The sequence below is a fragment of the Helianthus annuus genome, chromosome 4 (assembly GCF_002127325.2).
Source record: "Helianthus annuus cultivar XRQ/B chromosome 4, HanXRQr2.0-SUNRISE, whole genome shotgun sequence".
NCBI classification, from domain to species: Eukaryota; Viridiplantae; Streptophyta; class Magnoliopsida; order Asterales; family Asteraceae; genus Helianthus; species Helianthus annuus.
This window is the reverse complement of record NC_035436.2, coordinates 180,206,486-180,226,115: the sequence shown is the minus strand read 5'-3', so window position 1 is coordinate 180,226,115 and position 19,630 is coordinate 180,206,486. Positions and strand designations below refer to the sequence as shown.

Sequence of the window (19,630 nt, the reverse complement as noted above, 5' to 3'; positions counted from 1 at the left end):
CACCCCCCCCCCCCCTCCCTTCTCCCCACCAAGCCCGTATCCTACCTCACCGCACATAGTACCGGCCACCGGGCACTTATACTGACCAGCCTGACCACACCTCACCTAGTACCGGGCAGTTAACTAGCCCGCTTGTCTTTATCATCAGAGAAAAATGATATTACCTATGAAACAAGATGGACATTCACTTGATCAACTGTTTGACATCACAAAGGAGTTCGCCACATGTCGAATTGAAAGGAGCCCTATTCTTAGACCATATAAATTCTATAAAAATATCCACCAGTTACATCCTGTGCAATAATGTGCTTTCGTTGCAATGTAGCATACACAAAAAATTGGCATAAAAAACGGAATACCGAACATATATTCAAACAAAGTTGACTTTTTTTATTCATGTAATCAAATCTTAATCTTATCCTCCTGGCTTTTAAAACGTATTCCTACAGATTTAATTAGCGAACTTTAATATACGGACTCACAATTTTAAGTTTACAAACTGTTGCGGAGAATTGTTCAGATTAAAAGCACGCACGGCACAGTGACGATACAAAGTACGGCTAAGGTGGCAATGATTGAACCTTGGTCGAACGCCCTCCTTAAACTGCCAATTCGTGTGAAATGCTGGAAAGCCAGAAATGCTGCGATAACCAAAGACAGAACGACCCCTTCTTGTCTTCCTCTGTGACATGCCACATTCTTATTAGAATATTACTAAAAGTGTGAAATGAGATCAAAGAAAAAGAGTGGTGATAGTTTTTCATTACCTTAAATTTGCAATTTGGTGAGGTAACAGTATTACCATTAGCAATGCTATAAATGGCAATTCCAATTCACCTACGAGAAGAAAGTAAAAATTTTAAATAATAATAAAAATGATATAAACTGGCATATGGTTGCCTAGTTGGGCTTGCTCAAAAGATTGGGACTTGTTCAACATGTTTACGTAATTTAGGGATGGCCCTTTCAACCGACTTATATAAAAAAACGTCAATTTGGGTTATATTTCCTTTCCAACGGGTCAAGTTAGGCAGTGATTTCCTATGCTTACTAGAAAGTACTAGATTAAAAAAAAAAAAAAAAAAAAAAAGAAAGTGGTCGTGTCACGTGTGGTCAACTTGGTTCGAGCAATGGACAATGGTAACATAACATTTTTAAGTGTATAAAAGCTTCTAGATTTGATATTTACCTTCAATTTGTTTGTATTCGGTATACACAATCTGAGGAAACGTATTTGTAGTCTTACTTACCAGGTATGTAAAAGAAAAGGCGAACTAAAAGTGCCAAGAATGCTGTCCAGATTCCATATTCACCCCTGTAAATTAATTTGCACATATAAATTTCAAACACCAAATAGGAAACTAATTGAAGATAAAATACAAATAACAACTTCCGCCCCTGAAAATGGCAACAGCTAACTTGGCATATAGACATATGGTTCTCTAAATGGTTTGACTATCAATGTAATGACTTAACTTTATTCCAATAAACATGGAAGAAAAGATCCTTAATATATCAAAAATATCAATAAGCAGTAGATATCATGACCAGTAAATAGATAAATCAGCTTTGAAACTGTTGCAGTTTTCATGTGATGTCCCAAAATGGAAAGTAGGGCTGCAAACGAACCAAACGTTCGGCGAACAGTTCGTGAACCGTTCGACGGGAAGTTCATTTGTGTTCGTTCGTTTATTAAACAAACGAACACGAACAAGAAATTTCGTTCGTTTAGTTAAATAAACAAACATGAACAGACGTCGTGTTCGTTCGTTTATGTTCGTGAACATTCGGTAACGTGTTCGTTTGTGTTCAATACTTCATTAGTGTTTTTAGTTTTTATATTTATTTAAATACTTCAAAATTCTGACAAATTAAATATCTAATAAGTGTCGGTGTATTATATATTATATTCATGAACGATTGTTTGTGTTCGTTTGTTTCCATTTGTGTTCATGAACATTAGTTTGTGCTCATTTGTGTTCGTCAACGTTCGTAGCCTAAAATTAACAAACAAACACAAACGAACACGAACACAAAATCTCGTTCGATAAGTGTTCGTGAACAGTTCGCGAACACATATATTTCTTAACAAACGAACATGAACAAGGTCTTGTTCGTGTTCGTTCGGTTCGTTTACAGCCCTAATGGAAAGTGTTGCAATTCTCATGGAGAAGAAGAAGACAATAATGCCTTGAATATTCAAACACTGAACTGTGTGTGTGTGGATATGAACATGTTGATGTAGGGTGGTGTTGAGTAACTAGAAAAATAACAACAATAAAATATATTATGAGCTTACTTGATCCATGACACAAGACTTGCAGGAGCCTGAAGAGCAATGAAAGGAACAAGAAAGGATTTTTGAATCGCAGTGCCTTTTGCAAACATCAAAACCCTGTAGAGAAAGTGATTAAACTTATAGTATGATTTACACAATAAACTAACTGACACATAAAGTAAAGAAAAGAAAAACGGTAAGTGACTAATGTTTTATCCTTGGTTTAAGGTTGCTCTTAGATATGCAAGAAGACTTTATAAAACATATATATAAATTTATATAATATGTGTAGTTTAATTTAAGTAGTAGAAGAGAATTTGATGTAACCTATTGAAGAAAAAATCAGAATTTGTGGTAATAGAAGGTGATTGTGGTTGATCCAACCTGTTTTAATATTTCCTCAAAATTTACCCAAATTAACCAGAACCCGTTCAACCCTGTATCCACCTGACCATTTTGACACCTCTAGTTCTCTACTATGCCATGATCATTCCTAAAACTGCTATATAAAAAGAAATGGAAGATAGAACTTTGGAACCAACTTTTGTTTGAGATCCTCAGCTTCAAAAATTCAAAAACATAACAGTTTTCATACTATTTGGTCAAAATTAGTCAAACAAATGTCAATTCTTTGAAAGGGTTCAACTTTCTGCAAGCAAGAACAGATATCAGACAGATGGTTTTTCAATTAAAGGTATATGCTTAATCTTCAAAATCAATATGAATGAAGTCTAAAGTTGAAGAAAAATCTATATTTTAAAAACAAGTACTACAAATTGCAAACAATGGAACTTAATACAGCAAACCTCTAACCTATCCCGACTTGGTCAAACATATTATATTGTTAATTCACTTCAAAAAAATATATATCCTGGTATATTCTTGACACTATGCATGAAATATACAAATTAGATGACCAATCAAAGACCATCATCATCATCATAGTCAGTAAATCCCACCAATAGCAAAGCTAAGGTAGAGTCTGAGGAGGGTAAGATGTAGACAACCTTACCTCTACCCCGTAGGAACAGAGAGGCTGCTTCCAGTGAGACCCTCTGGCTCAATGGTAGTTTTGTATCAAGCCTTGGGCATAAGGCACATATGACATAACACTCGGCAATTAAGACAAAGGCCAATTAGTGCATGTAGTCCCTTGTCTTTCGGCTATTAATGCCACCACATAAGGCACATATCACTCGGCAATCAAAGACCAGTGTAATGTCATTTATAGTTGTAAAACCTTATTGACTCAAATGATTGTACGATCGCACCATTCGGTGTATGCTGATCAAATAAAGTGCTATCATCATGAACCTCAAAATCAATGTATATATGACTATACTATTACTTTGCCTATACTAAGATAATATAATAAGTTTCCATGTTCATACAGATTATTATACTGTATGTAAATATATCAACTGTCATTGACCTAAACAGTCAAAATGCCCAATCATTTCTATCAAAATTGCTACTTACGCAGAAGATATCGTGCAAATCCATTGAAGATTAGTTGCAGTAACAGGAGGAGCAGAGTAACAAACAGGACCAAACCCTCGCTTCAACTTAAGCTTCATCCCCAAATCACCTCTACTTTCAACAAAACTTCTGCAAAATCCGTAACAACAATTGACATATCACGTGACAAATACAAATCAAATCAAATCATATCAAGTCCAATTAGCATAACAACTAACACATATCATATATGAAATAGATTCAAATTAGGGAAAAACGCAATGAACCTGAGAGGGTTAAAGAGGTGGAGGTTTGTAGGACGACGGAGGTGTACGGAGGGATGGAGATTGAAAGGTTTATTGCAGCAGAATAGAATTGAGGAGGTGGAGAAAGTGTGTGTGGTGGTGGTGGTTAACATTTTGTTATTTGTTTGGTGGCGTTATGGCGGTTTACGGTGGCCAGCGGTGAGAGAAATTATTTTAAAAAAAAGTAGGAAGGAGTTTGGACAGGTGAATCTATGAGAACATAACGCGTGTGCGGTTTAGATAGAGTGGATCCTAATATAAAATTCATAGATAACGTTATAAAAAATGTATTTGAAGTTTAATATACGCAAAGGTTTTGTTAATTTATTTTTAGTTGTCTATGCTTCTTGTTTCGTTTTAAAGGTAACTCTTAGCTAATCTGAATCATGTTTGTTCATAATTTTTTGTAACATCTAATTTTAACACAACTTTGAATCTTTGATATGGTTGATAAGATTCATCATTATACTTATATACTTAGTGAATTCCACCAATATTAAGGGGAGAAGGTACATCTTCGGTGACCCTTTCGGTAACCCCATTTTACCGAGTGGCACTGGGCCGCCACCCCTAAATCGGTGTTCGATAACTCCCCCAAACGGTGAATACTCACTGAAAAGAAAAGAGAAGAGAAGAGATAGAGGACAGATAGAGAGGGTTAACAGTGGACCCCACCCCTTTTCAACCAATCACATTTTTTTAAAAAAATGTTTACTACTCTTCATGTGTTTAAGCACCCCTAGTGTTTGAGTGCAAATTAGGGAATGAATGTGGAAGTTGACATAGCGTGATATTATTGGTTAAAAAAAATGTTTACTACTTCCCATTTGGAGCACCCCTTCCACCCTCTGTTCCTGAGTTAACTTAACGAGGGATAAGAAAAGAAAGCAAAAGTGAGAAAGGAAAGGATGAGAAAGGAAAAAAATAAATGTATTTCCCACCGTTTCCTCCCAAATCGGAAGGAATGAAAAATTAAAGAATTTAGTCTAGTTTTCCTGTCATTTCCTTTCTTTTCCTTCCTTAAATGAAACTCGGGAACACAACATGTTTTATTTTCCTTTCTTTTTCTTCCTTAAATGAAACTCTGGAACACAAAATATTTTTACTTTCTTTTTGTTTCTTTTCCTTTCCTTCCGTTAGTAAACTCTGGAACACAGTGTTAAGCTAAGGTATGGTCTGAGGAGGGTAAGATGTAGACAGCTTTAGCCCTATTCCGTAGGAATAAAAATGTTGTTTTCAGTGAGACCTCCGGCTTAATAGTAGTTTTGCATCAAGTCTTGGACGTAAGGCACACAACATTTGCCAACAATCGGGACAAAGGATGATTAGTGTGTGTACCCCTTATCTTTCAGCTATCAACGCCATCATATGATGCATGACTAACCATCCGCCGCTTTTAATGTTATTTTCACGAAATTAGTAAAATAACGATAAAGTTAGTGCAATTTCACTTTTGTATCTCGAAGGCCCAAATATATATACATTATATACCACACCGCAAGCAGGGAGATAATCTTTTAACATTGATAATGAGCTAAATATATGGCCCCTTTTTTATTGTATTTTGGCAATATGAAATTCTCTATATCTACAAAATACATGAGGGGGAATGGTGTCAGGCAACTGTCTGATATTTTCCCATTGGTCCAACTAATTTTTGAATTTATCCCCAGTTTAAAATTACGATTTCGCCCTCAGCTCAAAATTACGTTTTTATCGCCAGTTCAAAATAAATTTATGTTTTCGCCTCTAGCTTAAAATTATGTTTTTGCCCCCGGTTTTAAATAAAATTATGCTTTTGCCCTCATGTCAAAATTACGATTTTGCCCCTAGTTCAAAATTATGGTTTTGCCCCCAGTTAAAAAAATTATGGTTTTACCCCCAACTGAAAATTACGAATTTGCCCTCATTTTAAAATTATGATTTTGCCCCTATTTCAAAAATTACGATTTTGGCCCCAATTAAAAATTATAGTATTGCTATCGTTTTAGTTTTTTTTTTTTTTTTTTTTACAAAACTATAGTAATGTTTTATTTTACTTGATTGTCTTAATGTAAATTTTTGTGTTAAGCAGCTGTCTAGTACGCGCTGATTGTTCCTAACAAATTACTATTATGCCCCCAACTTAAAATTACTAGCTTGCCATCGTTTTAGTATTTTTTATACAAAACTATGATAGTATTTTGGTTTAATTGGTTGACTCAATATATTTTTTATTAGGATCGTATTATAACTAGTATATACAAGTAATCATAATACATATGTACATGTTATGAAACTAAAAAATATTCAAATTTTTGAATACGAAATATGAAACTGTGAATACAAAAATCCAATGTCGTGCGTTCTTATTCCAAAGCATTGACCATCACATGGGACGAACTTACAATGTGTGTTGCCTTTAAGTTTAACCTAAGTTAATGGCACGAAAAAATATTAAATTGAAAAATACAAAACCTTGAGAAATGAATACCCTCAATATCAAGAAAAAAAAATTATTCATTTTGTGAGTATTCAATAACTGTAAAAGTTATCTATTTGATGAAATTATTTACTTATCAAACTTTCACTTATTGAGATTATACTTCAATATGAATTAATATACGATCATATTCAATATGAATTAATACTTAAACTAGTGATTTTCCCCTCGCACTTCGTGGCGAAAATTCGGTTGGTATCTGTTCGGTTCATTATGGTACCTACACTCGCTAGAATAATCAAAAGAGAAAACCTTACATCGATAGAATATCCATACCAGTACCGATGTTGTTCATTTTTTTTTTGAATGACGTCTGGTCTGCTCTATTCACCAATAATTCTAATATATATCACCCTTACCCAGGATTGAACCCGGAACATCTCCATTAAGAGGCATATGCCTCTACCAAGTGGGCTAGCCCCACATTGGCAAAACATAGAATCGGACACAACAACAATCGAACTTGTGTCGGCTGATTACAATACAACGCATCAACCCTCACAACACATCATTTGATTTGTATGTTGTTCAGTTGATATCAGTTTGATTGGTTTGCAATCTATATTTATTTTATTCAACGTTGCCATATAAACATTATGCAAAACGACTACCAACCCAAACCGAAACCGACTGAACAACATTTGTATCATTACCAGGATTTATTTTTATTGTTTTTCCTTTCGATAAACTAAGATCGTATTGCTATCATACCGTACCGAACTGAACAACATCGGTACCAGTATGTATTAATTTTTATGTTTTTTGTTTGATAAGATATATCGTGTCGCTATCGTAGTGATCCGAACATAAGTTATTATAAAAAATCAAACTGAATGCTGTAGGAACCGTTCGCATAAATTAAATAAAATAAACCAATTTTATTACTGATTACAATACAAAGAAAGCAGAAAATTAAACAATACTATTACAACTGAAAAAACCAAAATACAAGAAAGGTGTAGAAGCAGAGTTTGACTGAGGCACGTGTTCAACACGCTTCCCTTAAAACAAATTCCGAGTCTCCCAAGAGTACTCGTTTTGTTTCCCAGGGTACAACAGCCGGAGCAGCGTACTGCCGGAGAAAGCCTACAACCCGAAGGCTACCTTGAACAATGCTGGAGAAGATCTTAATTATTGTAGAGAGAAAGTTGTTTGCTGTTGTTGTTGCTGGTGTCCTTCTGAAGTGGGTATGGAGCTGTATTTATACAGCTCCTAGGTTGAAACAGTCAAAATGAATTAAATGAGAGGTTTAAATTGCATTAAACGTCTTCAATGCAATTTAATACGTCATTTAATTCTCAGTCAAAGCCTATTAACTCGTCAGTTACGAAGCTGGACTGAAACTGCCCTGTCATTCAATGCTGGAAGCTTCTGCGCGCGCGCGCGCCCATGCGCGGTGCGCCATGCGGCGTGCGGCCTCTTGGCTCACTGCCGTGCGGCGTGCGGCCTCTTGGCTCACTGCCATGCGGCGTGCGGCCTCTTGGCTCACTGCCGTGCGCCGTGCGGCGGTGCAGCTCAAGTCCGTCCATGCGGCGGTGCGGCGTGCGCCACGTCACCTGTGAGTCTATACGTGCGCGCCACACAGTCGCGCCGTATTGGCTCACTCTGGTGCGCCGCACACGGCACAGTAGGACCCATGCACCATGCTCCCAACCGCGCGCCTCGTGTACCCGCGCGCGCATGCGCATGACTGCCACGTCATGCGCCGCATCACCTACCACTTGGTCCTTGCAACCCTTGTGCTTCACCACGCGCGCGCGGTCAAAAATACAAAGGCGGCTCTCAAGCGGCTCGCGGCGATGCGAGCGTGCGAAGTGCAAAGTGCGCCATCAAAGCGCCACATTGCGCCTCATCGCCCACGCCACGCGCGCGCGCGCGCGCGCGAGCGTGCGAGTGCGAGTGCGAGTTAGGGTGCTCCGCACCCTTCGCGAGGACACTAGTGTGTGCTTCCATGAAACAATAAGGATGGAGAGTTCCACCTTAAATACCCATTTAAGTTCCATCTCTCCTCCTATGTGGGACAAGGTGCTACTTTCCCTTTAGTTTCAACATTGAATGTTCCAAACACCCAACTTTGAGCATCGATATCTCATTCATCTTAGCTCGGTTTTGGACGTGGTTTAGTTCGTTGCGAAGCTCTTCCAACATAGAACACAAACCCATAAATAAATACATAAAACCCGCTCATTTTATTATATTTATTTCTAGTCCAAAATAGGAAAAAATCATTTTCCTATATTTGTGAAAATGCTATTTTCACTTATTTTCCAACAATCCCCCACATGAAAAATGCTATTTTCATCAAATTTCCAACAATCCCCCACATGTATGGAAATGGATCTTTTCCTTACACTTTTCAACGATAAACTTCGACAGTTGAGTATTGCAAGATAGGTAGGTTGAAGCCTTTGAACCTTCTTTTGTGAAACGCACTTAGCTTACTAGCGGTGTGTAGACGCGATGTCCTTGAACATACCCCCATTTGTGTAAACGACAATACACTTCACACAATACTCTCCCTGGTTTGGCCAACTCCTCATTGTCGTGTCCTATTATGGTCCTGGAACACTAGCCTGGTTCTGCGAGAGCTCTAGGATTTGCGCACCCCACAAATCCATTTGAAGCGACCCCACTTCTCTCTAACATAGGTGATTCCCATGAATCATTAAAAGCATCATGGTTATTTGATTTCCCGAAATCATTAACCTTAATATGCTTAACCTCACTTCATGTCACTGATTGGAATGGACTAGGAAGTATATGTAACTCCCTTTTATTTAGTTTGGGGTACTCCCCCACAGTGACTCCGTTTTGGTAATATGATTAAGTTGTCCTATTGAACTTAGATCTTGGGATCTCCAGTCAACTAAGTTAGGTTTCCCTCATATTCCCATTTACCACGGGCTTTAGTCCCATTCCTCTTGACGACGTTTCTACTAACTCTCTGCTTAAGCCTTTTGTAAACGGGTCCGCAATGTTATCCGCTGATCTCACATAATCAATTGTGATAACACCCGTTGAGAGTAGTTGTCGTATCGTGTTATGTCTACGTCGCATATGCCTTGATCTGCCATTGTACATCAAGCTTTGAGCTCTACCAATCGCTGATTGGCTATCACAATGTACACATATGGCTGGCAAAGGCTTTGGCCATCTTGGAATATCTTCCACGAATTGACGTAGCCATTCCGCCTCCTCGCCTGACTTATCCAAGGCGATAAATTCAGATTCCATTGTGGATCTCGCTATGACCGTTTGCTTAGAAGACTTCCAAGCAATAGCAGCTCCTCCAAGTGTAAACACGTAACCACTTGTTGATTTGGAATCTTTATTATCCGATATCCAGTTTGCATCAGTGTATCCTTCGATCACTGCTGGTTGTCGGGTATAATGCAGTCCATAGTCTCTTGTGTATCGTATGTATCTAAGCACCCTCGTGATAGCCTTCCAATGATCCGCGCACGGATTGCTGGTGTATCTACTTAGCCTACTCACCGCGTAAGCCAAGTCGGGTCTAGTACATGTCATTAGATACATTAGACTGCCAATAATTCTTGAATACTCTAATTGAGCAACTCCATCTCCTTTATTCTTCTTGAGATGTTGGGAGGTATCAACTGGAGTTCGAGCTACACTCGTATCTCCCGAGTTGAATTTTTCAAGAATTTTATCCACATAGTGAGATTGACTTAACACAAGACCATCTTGGGTTCTTATGATCTTTACTCCAAGAATCACATCCGCTAAACCCATGTCTTTCATGTCAAATCTCGCTTTCAACATGCTTTTAGTAGCTTTGATAATTTTATCATTACTCCCAATGATAAGCATATCGTCTACATAAAGGCATAAGATGACATAACCTTCCTTTGTGTCTTTGAAATAAACACATTTGTCGCACTCATTTATTTTGAAACCATTGTCAATCATGACATGATCAAACTTTTGGTGCCATTGTTTTGGTGCTTGCTTCAAGCCATACAAAGACTTGACGAGTTTACATACTTTACCCTCTTGACCTGGGGCGGAGAAACCCTCAGGTTGCTCCATGTAAATTTCTTCTTCTAAATCGCCATTTAGAAATGCGGTTTTAACGTCCATTTGGTGAACTTCCAAACTTCTTAAAGCCGCTATAGCAAGAACCAATCTAATCGAGGTTATGCGCGTCACAGGCGAGTAGGTATCAAAGTAATCTAGACCTTCCTTTTGTCTAAATCCTTTAATCACCAACCTAGCCTTGTACTTATCAATACTTCCATCAGTTTTCATCTTCCTTTTGAATATCCAACGATATCCAAGTGGTTTGCAACCAGGTGGAAGATCTACTAACTCCCAAGTATGATTTTGCAATATAGAATCTATTTCATTTCTTATTGCTTCTTTCCATTGAGGTCCTTCTGAAGAGGAAACCGCTTCGCGATATGTATTGGGCTCGCCCTCAACCATATAGCTAACGAAGTCTGGACCGTAGGATTTTTCAACCCTTGGCCTTTTACTTCGCCTACGATCACTTTCTTCAACCTCAGGTTGTTCATGTATGTTATCATGAACCACCTCATCAACTGGTGTAGATGAACTTTCACCTACTTCAAAATTAGGTGTTGATGACATTGCATGTGTTTGTCTTCTCAAAGGAAACACATTTTCAAAGTAAGACACAACGTTAGAATTCACCTCCATAATAGTGTTTACGTGTACATCAGGATTCTTGGACTCATGTACAAGAAAGCGATGTGCACTACTTTGATGTGCATACCCAATAAATATGCAATCAACAGTTTTGGGTCCTATCCTAAGAGCCTTAGGAGGTGGTACAGTCACCTTTGCTAGGCACCCCCACACTTTCAAGTATTTGTATGAAGGTTTCTTCCTTTTCCATAACTCATATGGAGTTTCGTCTCTCTTTTTGAGTGGTATCCTATTCAAAAGATAATTAGCCGAGAGAATGGCTTCCCCCCACAGTTCGTGGCTCACCCCAGAACTTATCAACATGGCGTTCATCATTTCTTTCAATGTGCGGTTCTTTCGTTCCGCCACGCCATTTGATTGTGGAGAGTAAGGAGGTGTACACTCATGTACAATGCCACTTTTTGCGCATAACTCGGCAAAAGGTGCAACATATTCGCCTCCTCGATCGCTTCGCAAAGCTTTTATTTTCTTTTGAAGTTGATTCTCAACTTCATTTTTATACAAGATAAATTTACTTATTGCTTCATCTTTACTTTTTAGTAAATATACATAGCAATATTTAGTACTATCGTCAATAAACGTGATGAAGTACTTATTTCCACCTGTTGTGGGTACCGCTTTTAAATCACAAATATCAGTGTGAATTAAATCAAGGGGTTCGGTTATTCGTTCAACCGTTTTTGATGATGTTCTTGTGAGTTTGGATTCAACGCATGTTTCACATTTATAGTGTGAATCAATATGGAATGTTGGTATACAATTTAAATTGATTAAACGGCGTATTGAATTAAAATTTACGTGACCTAATCTACCATGCCATTTATTCGATTCAGAAAACTCAAGCATATAAGTAGAAGTAGTAGCAATTTTATTCATGTTCTTGACAGCCATTACATTCAATTTGAACATTCCATTTTGGGCATAACCCTTGCCTACATACGTTCCTCGTTTAGTTAGTACAAATTGATCGCTCTCAAAAACTAAACGAAATCCAAACTTGTTAAGCAACCATCCCGAGACTAGATTCTTGCGCAAGTCTGGGACATACAACACGTTGCTTAGAGTGAGCTCCTTCCCTGAAGTCCACTTCAAGATCACCGTTCCTTCACCCATGATGTCAGCGGTGGCTGCATTTCCCATATACAGCTTCTCTTCTCCAGAAAGCGCCTTGAAGGTGGTAAAGAGACTTTTGTCTGCACAAACGTGACGGGTCGCACCCGTATCAACCCACCAACCTTTTGGAGTATTGGTCACCGAATTGACCTCATCCATCATTGCGCTTTTGTCGGAAATCATTGCCACCAAAGGCATTCCGTCTTCATCCACCATGTGCGCACGCTCACGCTTTGGTTTCTTGCATTGGTTAGCCCGATGCCCCGGCTCGTCACAGTTGTAACAAGTCCCTTGGAACGTTTGAGGTTTCTTTTTCACAACCCCTTTCTTCGGTCCAAGGTTGCTAGCCTTTGCTTTCCCTTTCCCTTTGTCCTTTTTCCCCTTGCCCTTTGTGCCTTTAGAGGATTGCCCATGCTCAACCACGTTTGCACTAGCACTAGGCTGCACAAGGCTGTTTTTTAGGGCAATCCTATTCTCCTCTTCTATACGAAGACGAAGAACAAGGTCCTCCACCGACATTTCCTTCCGCTTGTGTTTAAGATAATTCTTAAAATCCAACCAAGCAGGAGGTAATTTCTCAATCATGGCTGCCACTTGAAATGTCTCGCTAAGTACCATTCCCTCGGCATGGATGTCATTTAGTATAATTTGCAACTCTTGGACTTGGTTCATAACCGGCTTGTTATCAACCATTTTGAAGTCCAAGAAACGGGCGACAACAAATTTCTTTGTTCCCGCATCCTCCGTTTTGTACTTTTTCTCCAAAGACTCCCACAACTCTTTGGAAGTCTTGATATTGTAGTACACATTATACAGTGCATCCGAGAGACCGTTGAGTACATAGCCTCGACATATGAAATCCGAATGCTTCCACGCATCTACCGCGCTCAGAGCCTGAGCGTCGGTCTCCCCTTCCGCAGGTTGGGGAGCGGTTTCCGTCAAGAACCTCGCAAGGTTCATGGTGGTCAAGTAGAAGAACATCTTCTGTTGCCACCGCTTGAAGTGTAGACCCGAGAACTTTTCAGGTCTTTCAGCATGATTTGCCACTGTGGACGCTCCCACAGTGTTGGCAGGGGTTCCAACTACAACATTCGTATTGTTGTTGTTTGAGGTCGACATTCTGAAAAAAAAATTAAAATTAAAATTTTTAGTCAATCAATTCTGATTTACGCACAAACCAGAAGGAAAGTACTAAATTTTAATTTTACCACAATTTACTGTTTTGGCTTCTAAGTCCAACTTTGAAGACCAGAGACAGAAAATTTATAATATTTAAAACTTACTAATCGGCTTCTAAGTCCAACTTTGAAGACCAAATCAGAAAGTTTAGCAAATTTTTAGGACAAATTTAAATGTAACCAAAAATAGTTTTCAACCAAAGTCGCTCCTTTGAAGATGAAAACTAAAAAAAATCTGTTTTTAAAACACAAACTGAGTGAAATCAAAACTGGTTTGAATCACAAACAGAAAGGTTTTGATTACACGAACGGTTTTAAAAATTTGTTTTAAGATTGTAGGAACCGTTCGCATAAATTAAATAAAATAAACCAATTTTATTACTGATTACAATACAAAGAAAGCAGAAAATTAAACAATACTATTACAACTGAAAAAACCAAAATACAAGAAAGGTGTAGAAGCAGAGTTTGACTGAGGCACGTGTTCAACACGCTTCCCTTAAAACAAATTCCGAGTCTCCCAAGAGTACTCGTTTTGTTTCCCAGGGTACAACAGCCGGAGCAGCGTACTGCCGGAGAAAGCCTACAACCCGAAGGCTACCTTGAACAATGCTGGAGAAGATCTTAATTATTGTAGAGAGAAAGTTGTTTGCTGTTGTTGTTGCTGGTGTCCTTCTGAAGTGGGTATGGAGCTGTATTTATACAGCTCCTAGGTTGAAACAGTCAAAATGAATTAAATGAGAGGTTTAAATTGCATTAAACGTCTTCAATGCAATTTAATACGTCATTTAATTCTCAGTCAAAGCCTATTAACTCGTCAGTTACGAAGGATGATTAGTGTGTGTACCCCTTATCTTTCAGCTATCAACGCCATCATATGATGCATGACTAACCATCCGCCGCTTTTAATGTTATTTTCACGAAATTAGTAAAATAACGATAAAGTTAGTGCAATTTCACTTTTGTATCTCGAAGGCCCAAATATATATACATTATATACCACACCGCAAGCAGGGAGATAATCTTTTAACATTGATAATGAGCTAAATATATGGCCCCTTTTTTATTGTATTTTGGCAATATGAAATTCTCTATATCTACAAAATACATGAGGGGGAATGGTGTCAGGCAACTGTCTGATATTTTCCCATTGGTCCAACTAATTTTTGAATTTATCCCCAGTTTAAAATTACGATTTCGCCCTCAGCTCAAAATTACGTTTTTATCGCCAGTTCAAAATAAATTTATGTTTTCGCCTCTAGCTTAAAATTATGTTTTTGCCCCCGGTTTTAAATAAAATTATGCTTTTGCCCTCATGTCAAAATTACGATTTTGCCCCTAGTTCAAAATTATGGTTTTGCCCCCAGTTAAAAAAATTATGGTTTTACCCCCAACTGAAAATTACGAATTTGCCCTCATTTTAAAATTATGATTTTGCCCCTATTTCAAAAATTACGATTTTGGCCCCAATTAAAAATTATAGTATTGCTATCGTTTTAGTTTTTTTTTTTTTTTTTTTTACAAAACTATAGTAATGTTTTATTTTACTTGATTGTCTTAATGTAAATTTTTGTGTTAAGCAGCTGTCTAGTACGCGCTGATTGTTCCTAACAAATTACTATTATGCCCCCAACTTAAAATTACTAGCTTGCCATCGTTTTAGTATTTTTTATACAAAACTATGATAGTATTTTGGTTTAATTGGTTGACTCAATATATTTTTTATTAGGATCGTATTATAACTAGTATATACAAGTAATCATAATACATATGTACATGTTATGAAACTAAAAAATATTCAAATTTTTGAATACGAAATATGAAACTGTGAATACAAAAATCCAATGTCGTGCGTTCTTATTCCAAAGCATTGACCATCACATGGGACGAACTTACAATGTGTGTTGCCTTTAAGTTTAACCTAAGTTAATGGCACGAAAAAATATTAAATTGAAAAATACAAAACCTTGAGAAATGAATACCCTCAATATCAAGAAAAAAAAATTATTCATTTTGTGAGTATTCAATAACTGTAAAAGTTATCTATTTGATGAAATTATTTACTTATCAAACTTTCACTTATTGAGATTATACTTCAATATGAATTAATATACGATCATATTCAATATGAATTAATACTTAAACTAGTGATTTTCCCCTCGCACTTCGTGGCGAAAATTCGGTTGGTATCTGTTCGGTTCATTATGGTACCTACACTCGCTAGAATAATCAAAAGAGAAAACCTTACATCGATAGAATATCCATACCAGTACCGATGTTGTTCATTTTTTTTTTGAATGACGTCTGGTCTGCTCTATTCACCAATAATTCTAATATATATCACCCTTACCCAGGATTGAACCCGGAACATCTCCATTAAGAGGCATATGCCTCTACCAAGTGGGCTAGCCCCACATTGGCAAAACATAGAATCGGACACAACAACAATCGAACTTGTGTCGGCTGATTACAATACAACGCATCAACCCTCACAACACATCATTTGATTTGTATGTTGTTCAGTTGATATCAGTTTGATTGGTTTGCAATCTATATTTATTTTATTCAACGTTGCCATATAAACATTATGCAAAACGACTACCAACCCAAACCGAAACCGACTGAACAACATTTGTATCATTACCAGGATTTATTTTTATTGTTTTTCCTTTCGATAAACTAAGATCGTATTGCTATCATACCGTACCGAACTGAACAACATCGGTACCAGTATGTATTAATTTTTATGTTTTTTGTTTGATAAGATATATCGTGTCGCTATCGTAGTGATCCGAACATAAGTTATTATAAAAAATCAAACTGAATGCTGTAGGAACCGTTCGCATAAATTAAATAAAATAAACCAATTTTATTACTGATTACAATACAAAGAAAGCAGAAAATTAAACAATACTATTACAACTGAAAAAACCAAAATACAAGAAAGGTGTAGAAGCAGAGTTTGACTGAGGCACGTGTTCAACACGCTTCCCTTAAAACAAATTCCGAGTCTCCCAAGAGTACTCGTTTTGTTTCCCAGGGTACAACAGCCGGAGCAGCGTACTGCCGGAGAAAGCCTACAACCCGAAGGCTACCTTGAACAATGCTGGAGAAGATCTTAATTATTGTAGAGAGAAAGTTGTTTGCTGTTGTTGTTGCTGGTGTCCTTCTGAAGTGGGTATGGAGCTGTATTTATACAGCTCCTAGGTTGAAACAGTCAAAATGAATTAAATGAGAGGTTTAAATTGCATTAAACGTCTTCAATGCAATTTAATACGTCATTTAATTCTCAGTCAAAGCCTATTAACTCGTCAGTTACGAAGCTGGACTGAAACTGCCCTGTCATTCAATGCTGGAAGCTTCTGCGCGCGCGCGCGCCCATGCGCGGTGCGCCATGCGGCGTGCGGCCTCTTGGCTCACTGCCGTGCGGCGTGCGGCCTCTTGGCTCACTGCCATGCGGCGTGCGGCCTCTTGGCTCACTGCCGTGCGCCGTGCGGCGGTGCAGCTCAAGTCCGTCCATGCGGCGGTGCGGCGTGCGCCACGTCACCTGTGAGTCTATACGTGCGCGCCACACAGTCGCGCCGTATTGGCTCACTCTGGTGCGCCGCACACGGCACAGTAGGACCCATGCACCATGCTCCCAACCGCGCGCCTCGTGTACCCGCGCGCGCATGCGCATGACTGCCACGTCATGCGCCGCATCACCTACCACTTGGTCCTTGCAACCCTTGTGCTTCACCACGCGCGCGCGGTCAAAAATACAAAGGCGGCTCTCAAAGCGCCACATTGCGCCTCATCGCCCACGCCACGCGCGCGCGCGCGCGCGCGAGCGTGCGAGTGCGAGTGCGAGTTAGGGTGCTCCGCACCCTTCGCGAGGACACTAGTGTGTGCTTCCATGAAACAATAAGGATGGAGAGTTCCACCTTAAATACCCATTTAAGTTCCATCTCTCCTCCTATGTGGGACAAGGTGCTACTTTCCCTTTAGTTTCAACATTGAATGTTCCAAACACCCAACTTTGAGCATCGATATCTCATTCATCTTAGCTCGGTTTTGGACGTGGTTTAGTTCGTTGCGAAGCTCTTCCAACATAGAACACAAACCCATAAATAAATACATAAAACCCGCTCATTTTATTATATTTATTTCTAGTCCAAAATAGGAAAAAATCATTTTCCTATATTTGTGAAAATGCTATTTTCACTTATTTTCCAACAAATGCTAAACAAAATGCTACTAATAAAAAGAATAAATACCTAATAAATATCTTATTACTAAACAATTAAATGAATAATTGATAAAATATTACTAAATAAAAACAAATACTTAAATATTCCAACTAGTGTTCATCGTAACTTTCTGTTAAAATGTATAATGGATTGTTGTAATTTTTAATGTTACTATCATATTAACTATCTTTGATCATTAACTACTAGTTATCCTGTATAAATTGATGAGTAAACTTCCATTTTGCTTCCTGTGATTTGGTTGTTTTAACGGTTTTGCCCCAATCATTAAAAAAGGGTCATTTTCCTCCAATAGTTTACTATGTTTTCCGATTTTTGTTCCCTGCCTCTAACTCCATCCAAATTGTTTGTTAACTGAAGGGTATTTTTGTAACTTCAAATATAAAACTTAGGGTATTTTAGTAAAACTACAAATAATGATTATATTATATATAATTATAATAATAATAATAATAATAATAATAATAATAATAATAAAATACAACAAATCCATAAACTAATCATCTATTTTCTCTTTTTACCATGGTTGGAGAACTCGCTAGTCGCTAGTCGGCCGGTGAAGTGGGGACTAGCGACTACTCGGGATTACTCGGGATTAATCAGGATTAATCGGATCGGGTTTTTTATATGTAATTTTCAGTTTTATGTATAAATATATACATTTTTATAGGTAAATATTTTAAGTAGCTAGGTTTTAAATCTTACTCAACTCATTTATTTAAGTATACATGATTAATTGTTGGAATTCAAATGATTTGGTTGGAAACTAACCGGAATTTAGAAGTTTTGGCCGGAATATACAGGTTTTTTGCTATAATCGTCGACTTTTGGCTGGCCTAGTCGGACCTAGTCGTGCCTAGTCGGACCTAGTCGGTTAATGGACCGATTTAAGAAAAATTACTCAGTAACTGGACGACTAGCGATTAATCGCCGACTAATCGTCGCCTAGTCGCGATTTTTACAACACTGCTTTTTACTCTCTCTCTCTCTCTCTGTTAGTTGCATTTTTAGGCATATTTTACCACATTTTAGCGTGCATATTTAATGGCATTTTAGGCATTTGTACTATAGATATTGCATTGTTTTGGAAAATACGCGTTTTTTGTGGAACGAAATCTACTTTGGACGTATTAATGATTTTGTAGGCATGGAGTGGTTGTAAGGAATGACAAGAGATAGTGAAAAGGCTCGTAAAGACTCAAGAAATAAATAAAGTACGGGTTCAAATAAAGTAAATAGCATGGATTTTTAGCTTGATGATCTACAACGGTCTGATCATTGCAAGAACAAAAAGAAATTTATTTGTTCATTGAATGAACTAATTGAAGATGACATTGGGCTGAAATAAAGTTCCTAAGTTTGGGCGAATTGATGACATCGTTGGACTGCCAAAAGAAAAAATGAAAACACAAAGTGAGAGTTTTTAGCAATTAAAAGAAAATAATAATAATAATAATAATAATAATAATAATAATAATAATAATAATAATAATAATAATAATAATAATAATAATAATAATAATAATAATAATAATAATAATCATCATCATCATCATCATCAACAAACTGGTCGGGCTATATGGGAGGAACAATCTTTGGAGTTTGGACGGCGTGGGAGGGAAAAAAAAGCATTTTTTGTTTGGGGATTTTCTAGAACAAGGGAATTGGTTTAGTCTTTTGTTTCGTAAGTTTTAAATTGTGGTATGCTTTATTTTGTATTTGTATGGATTGAACTAGCCATCATATCCGGCTAGACTTTTATAGTTTTAACATCGGGGTTTAGTTTATTTGATTTGGTTCATAAACTTACGTGAAACGGTTATGTTAGATTCAATTATTTTAGTGGTTTGATTGTGTGTTTCTTAATCTTAAATCCAGAT

The 19,630-nt window shown here is 37.6% G+C and overlaps 1 protein-coding gene across 1 annotated transcript; it reads right to left on the bottom strand.

Moving 5' to 3' along the window:
• Positions 1-338: 338 nt before the first annotated feature.
• Positions 339-4,308, bottom strand: LOC110937391 (cold-regulated 413 inner membrane protein 2, chloroplastic). Its single transcript, XM_022179817.2, has 6 exons — positions 4,024-4,308; positions 3,758-3,886; positions 2,300-2,395; positions 1,251-1,315; positions 768-837; positions 339-682 (listed from the first exon to the last, which is right to left on the bottom strand). The coding sequence occupies exons 1-6, from the start codon at positions 4,152-4,154 to the stop codon at positions 517-519; spliced, it is 657 nt and encodes a 218-aa protein (XP_022035509.1). The 5' UTR covers positions 4,155-4,308; the 3' UTR covers positions 339-516.
• Positions 4,309-19,630: the final 15,322 nt, after the last annotated feature.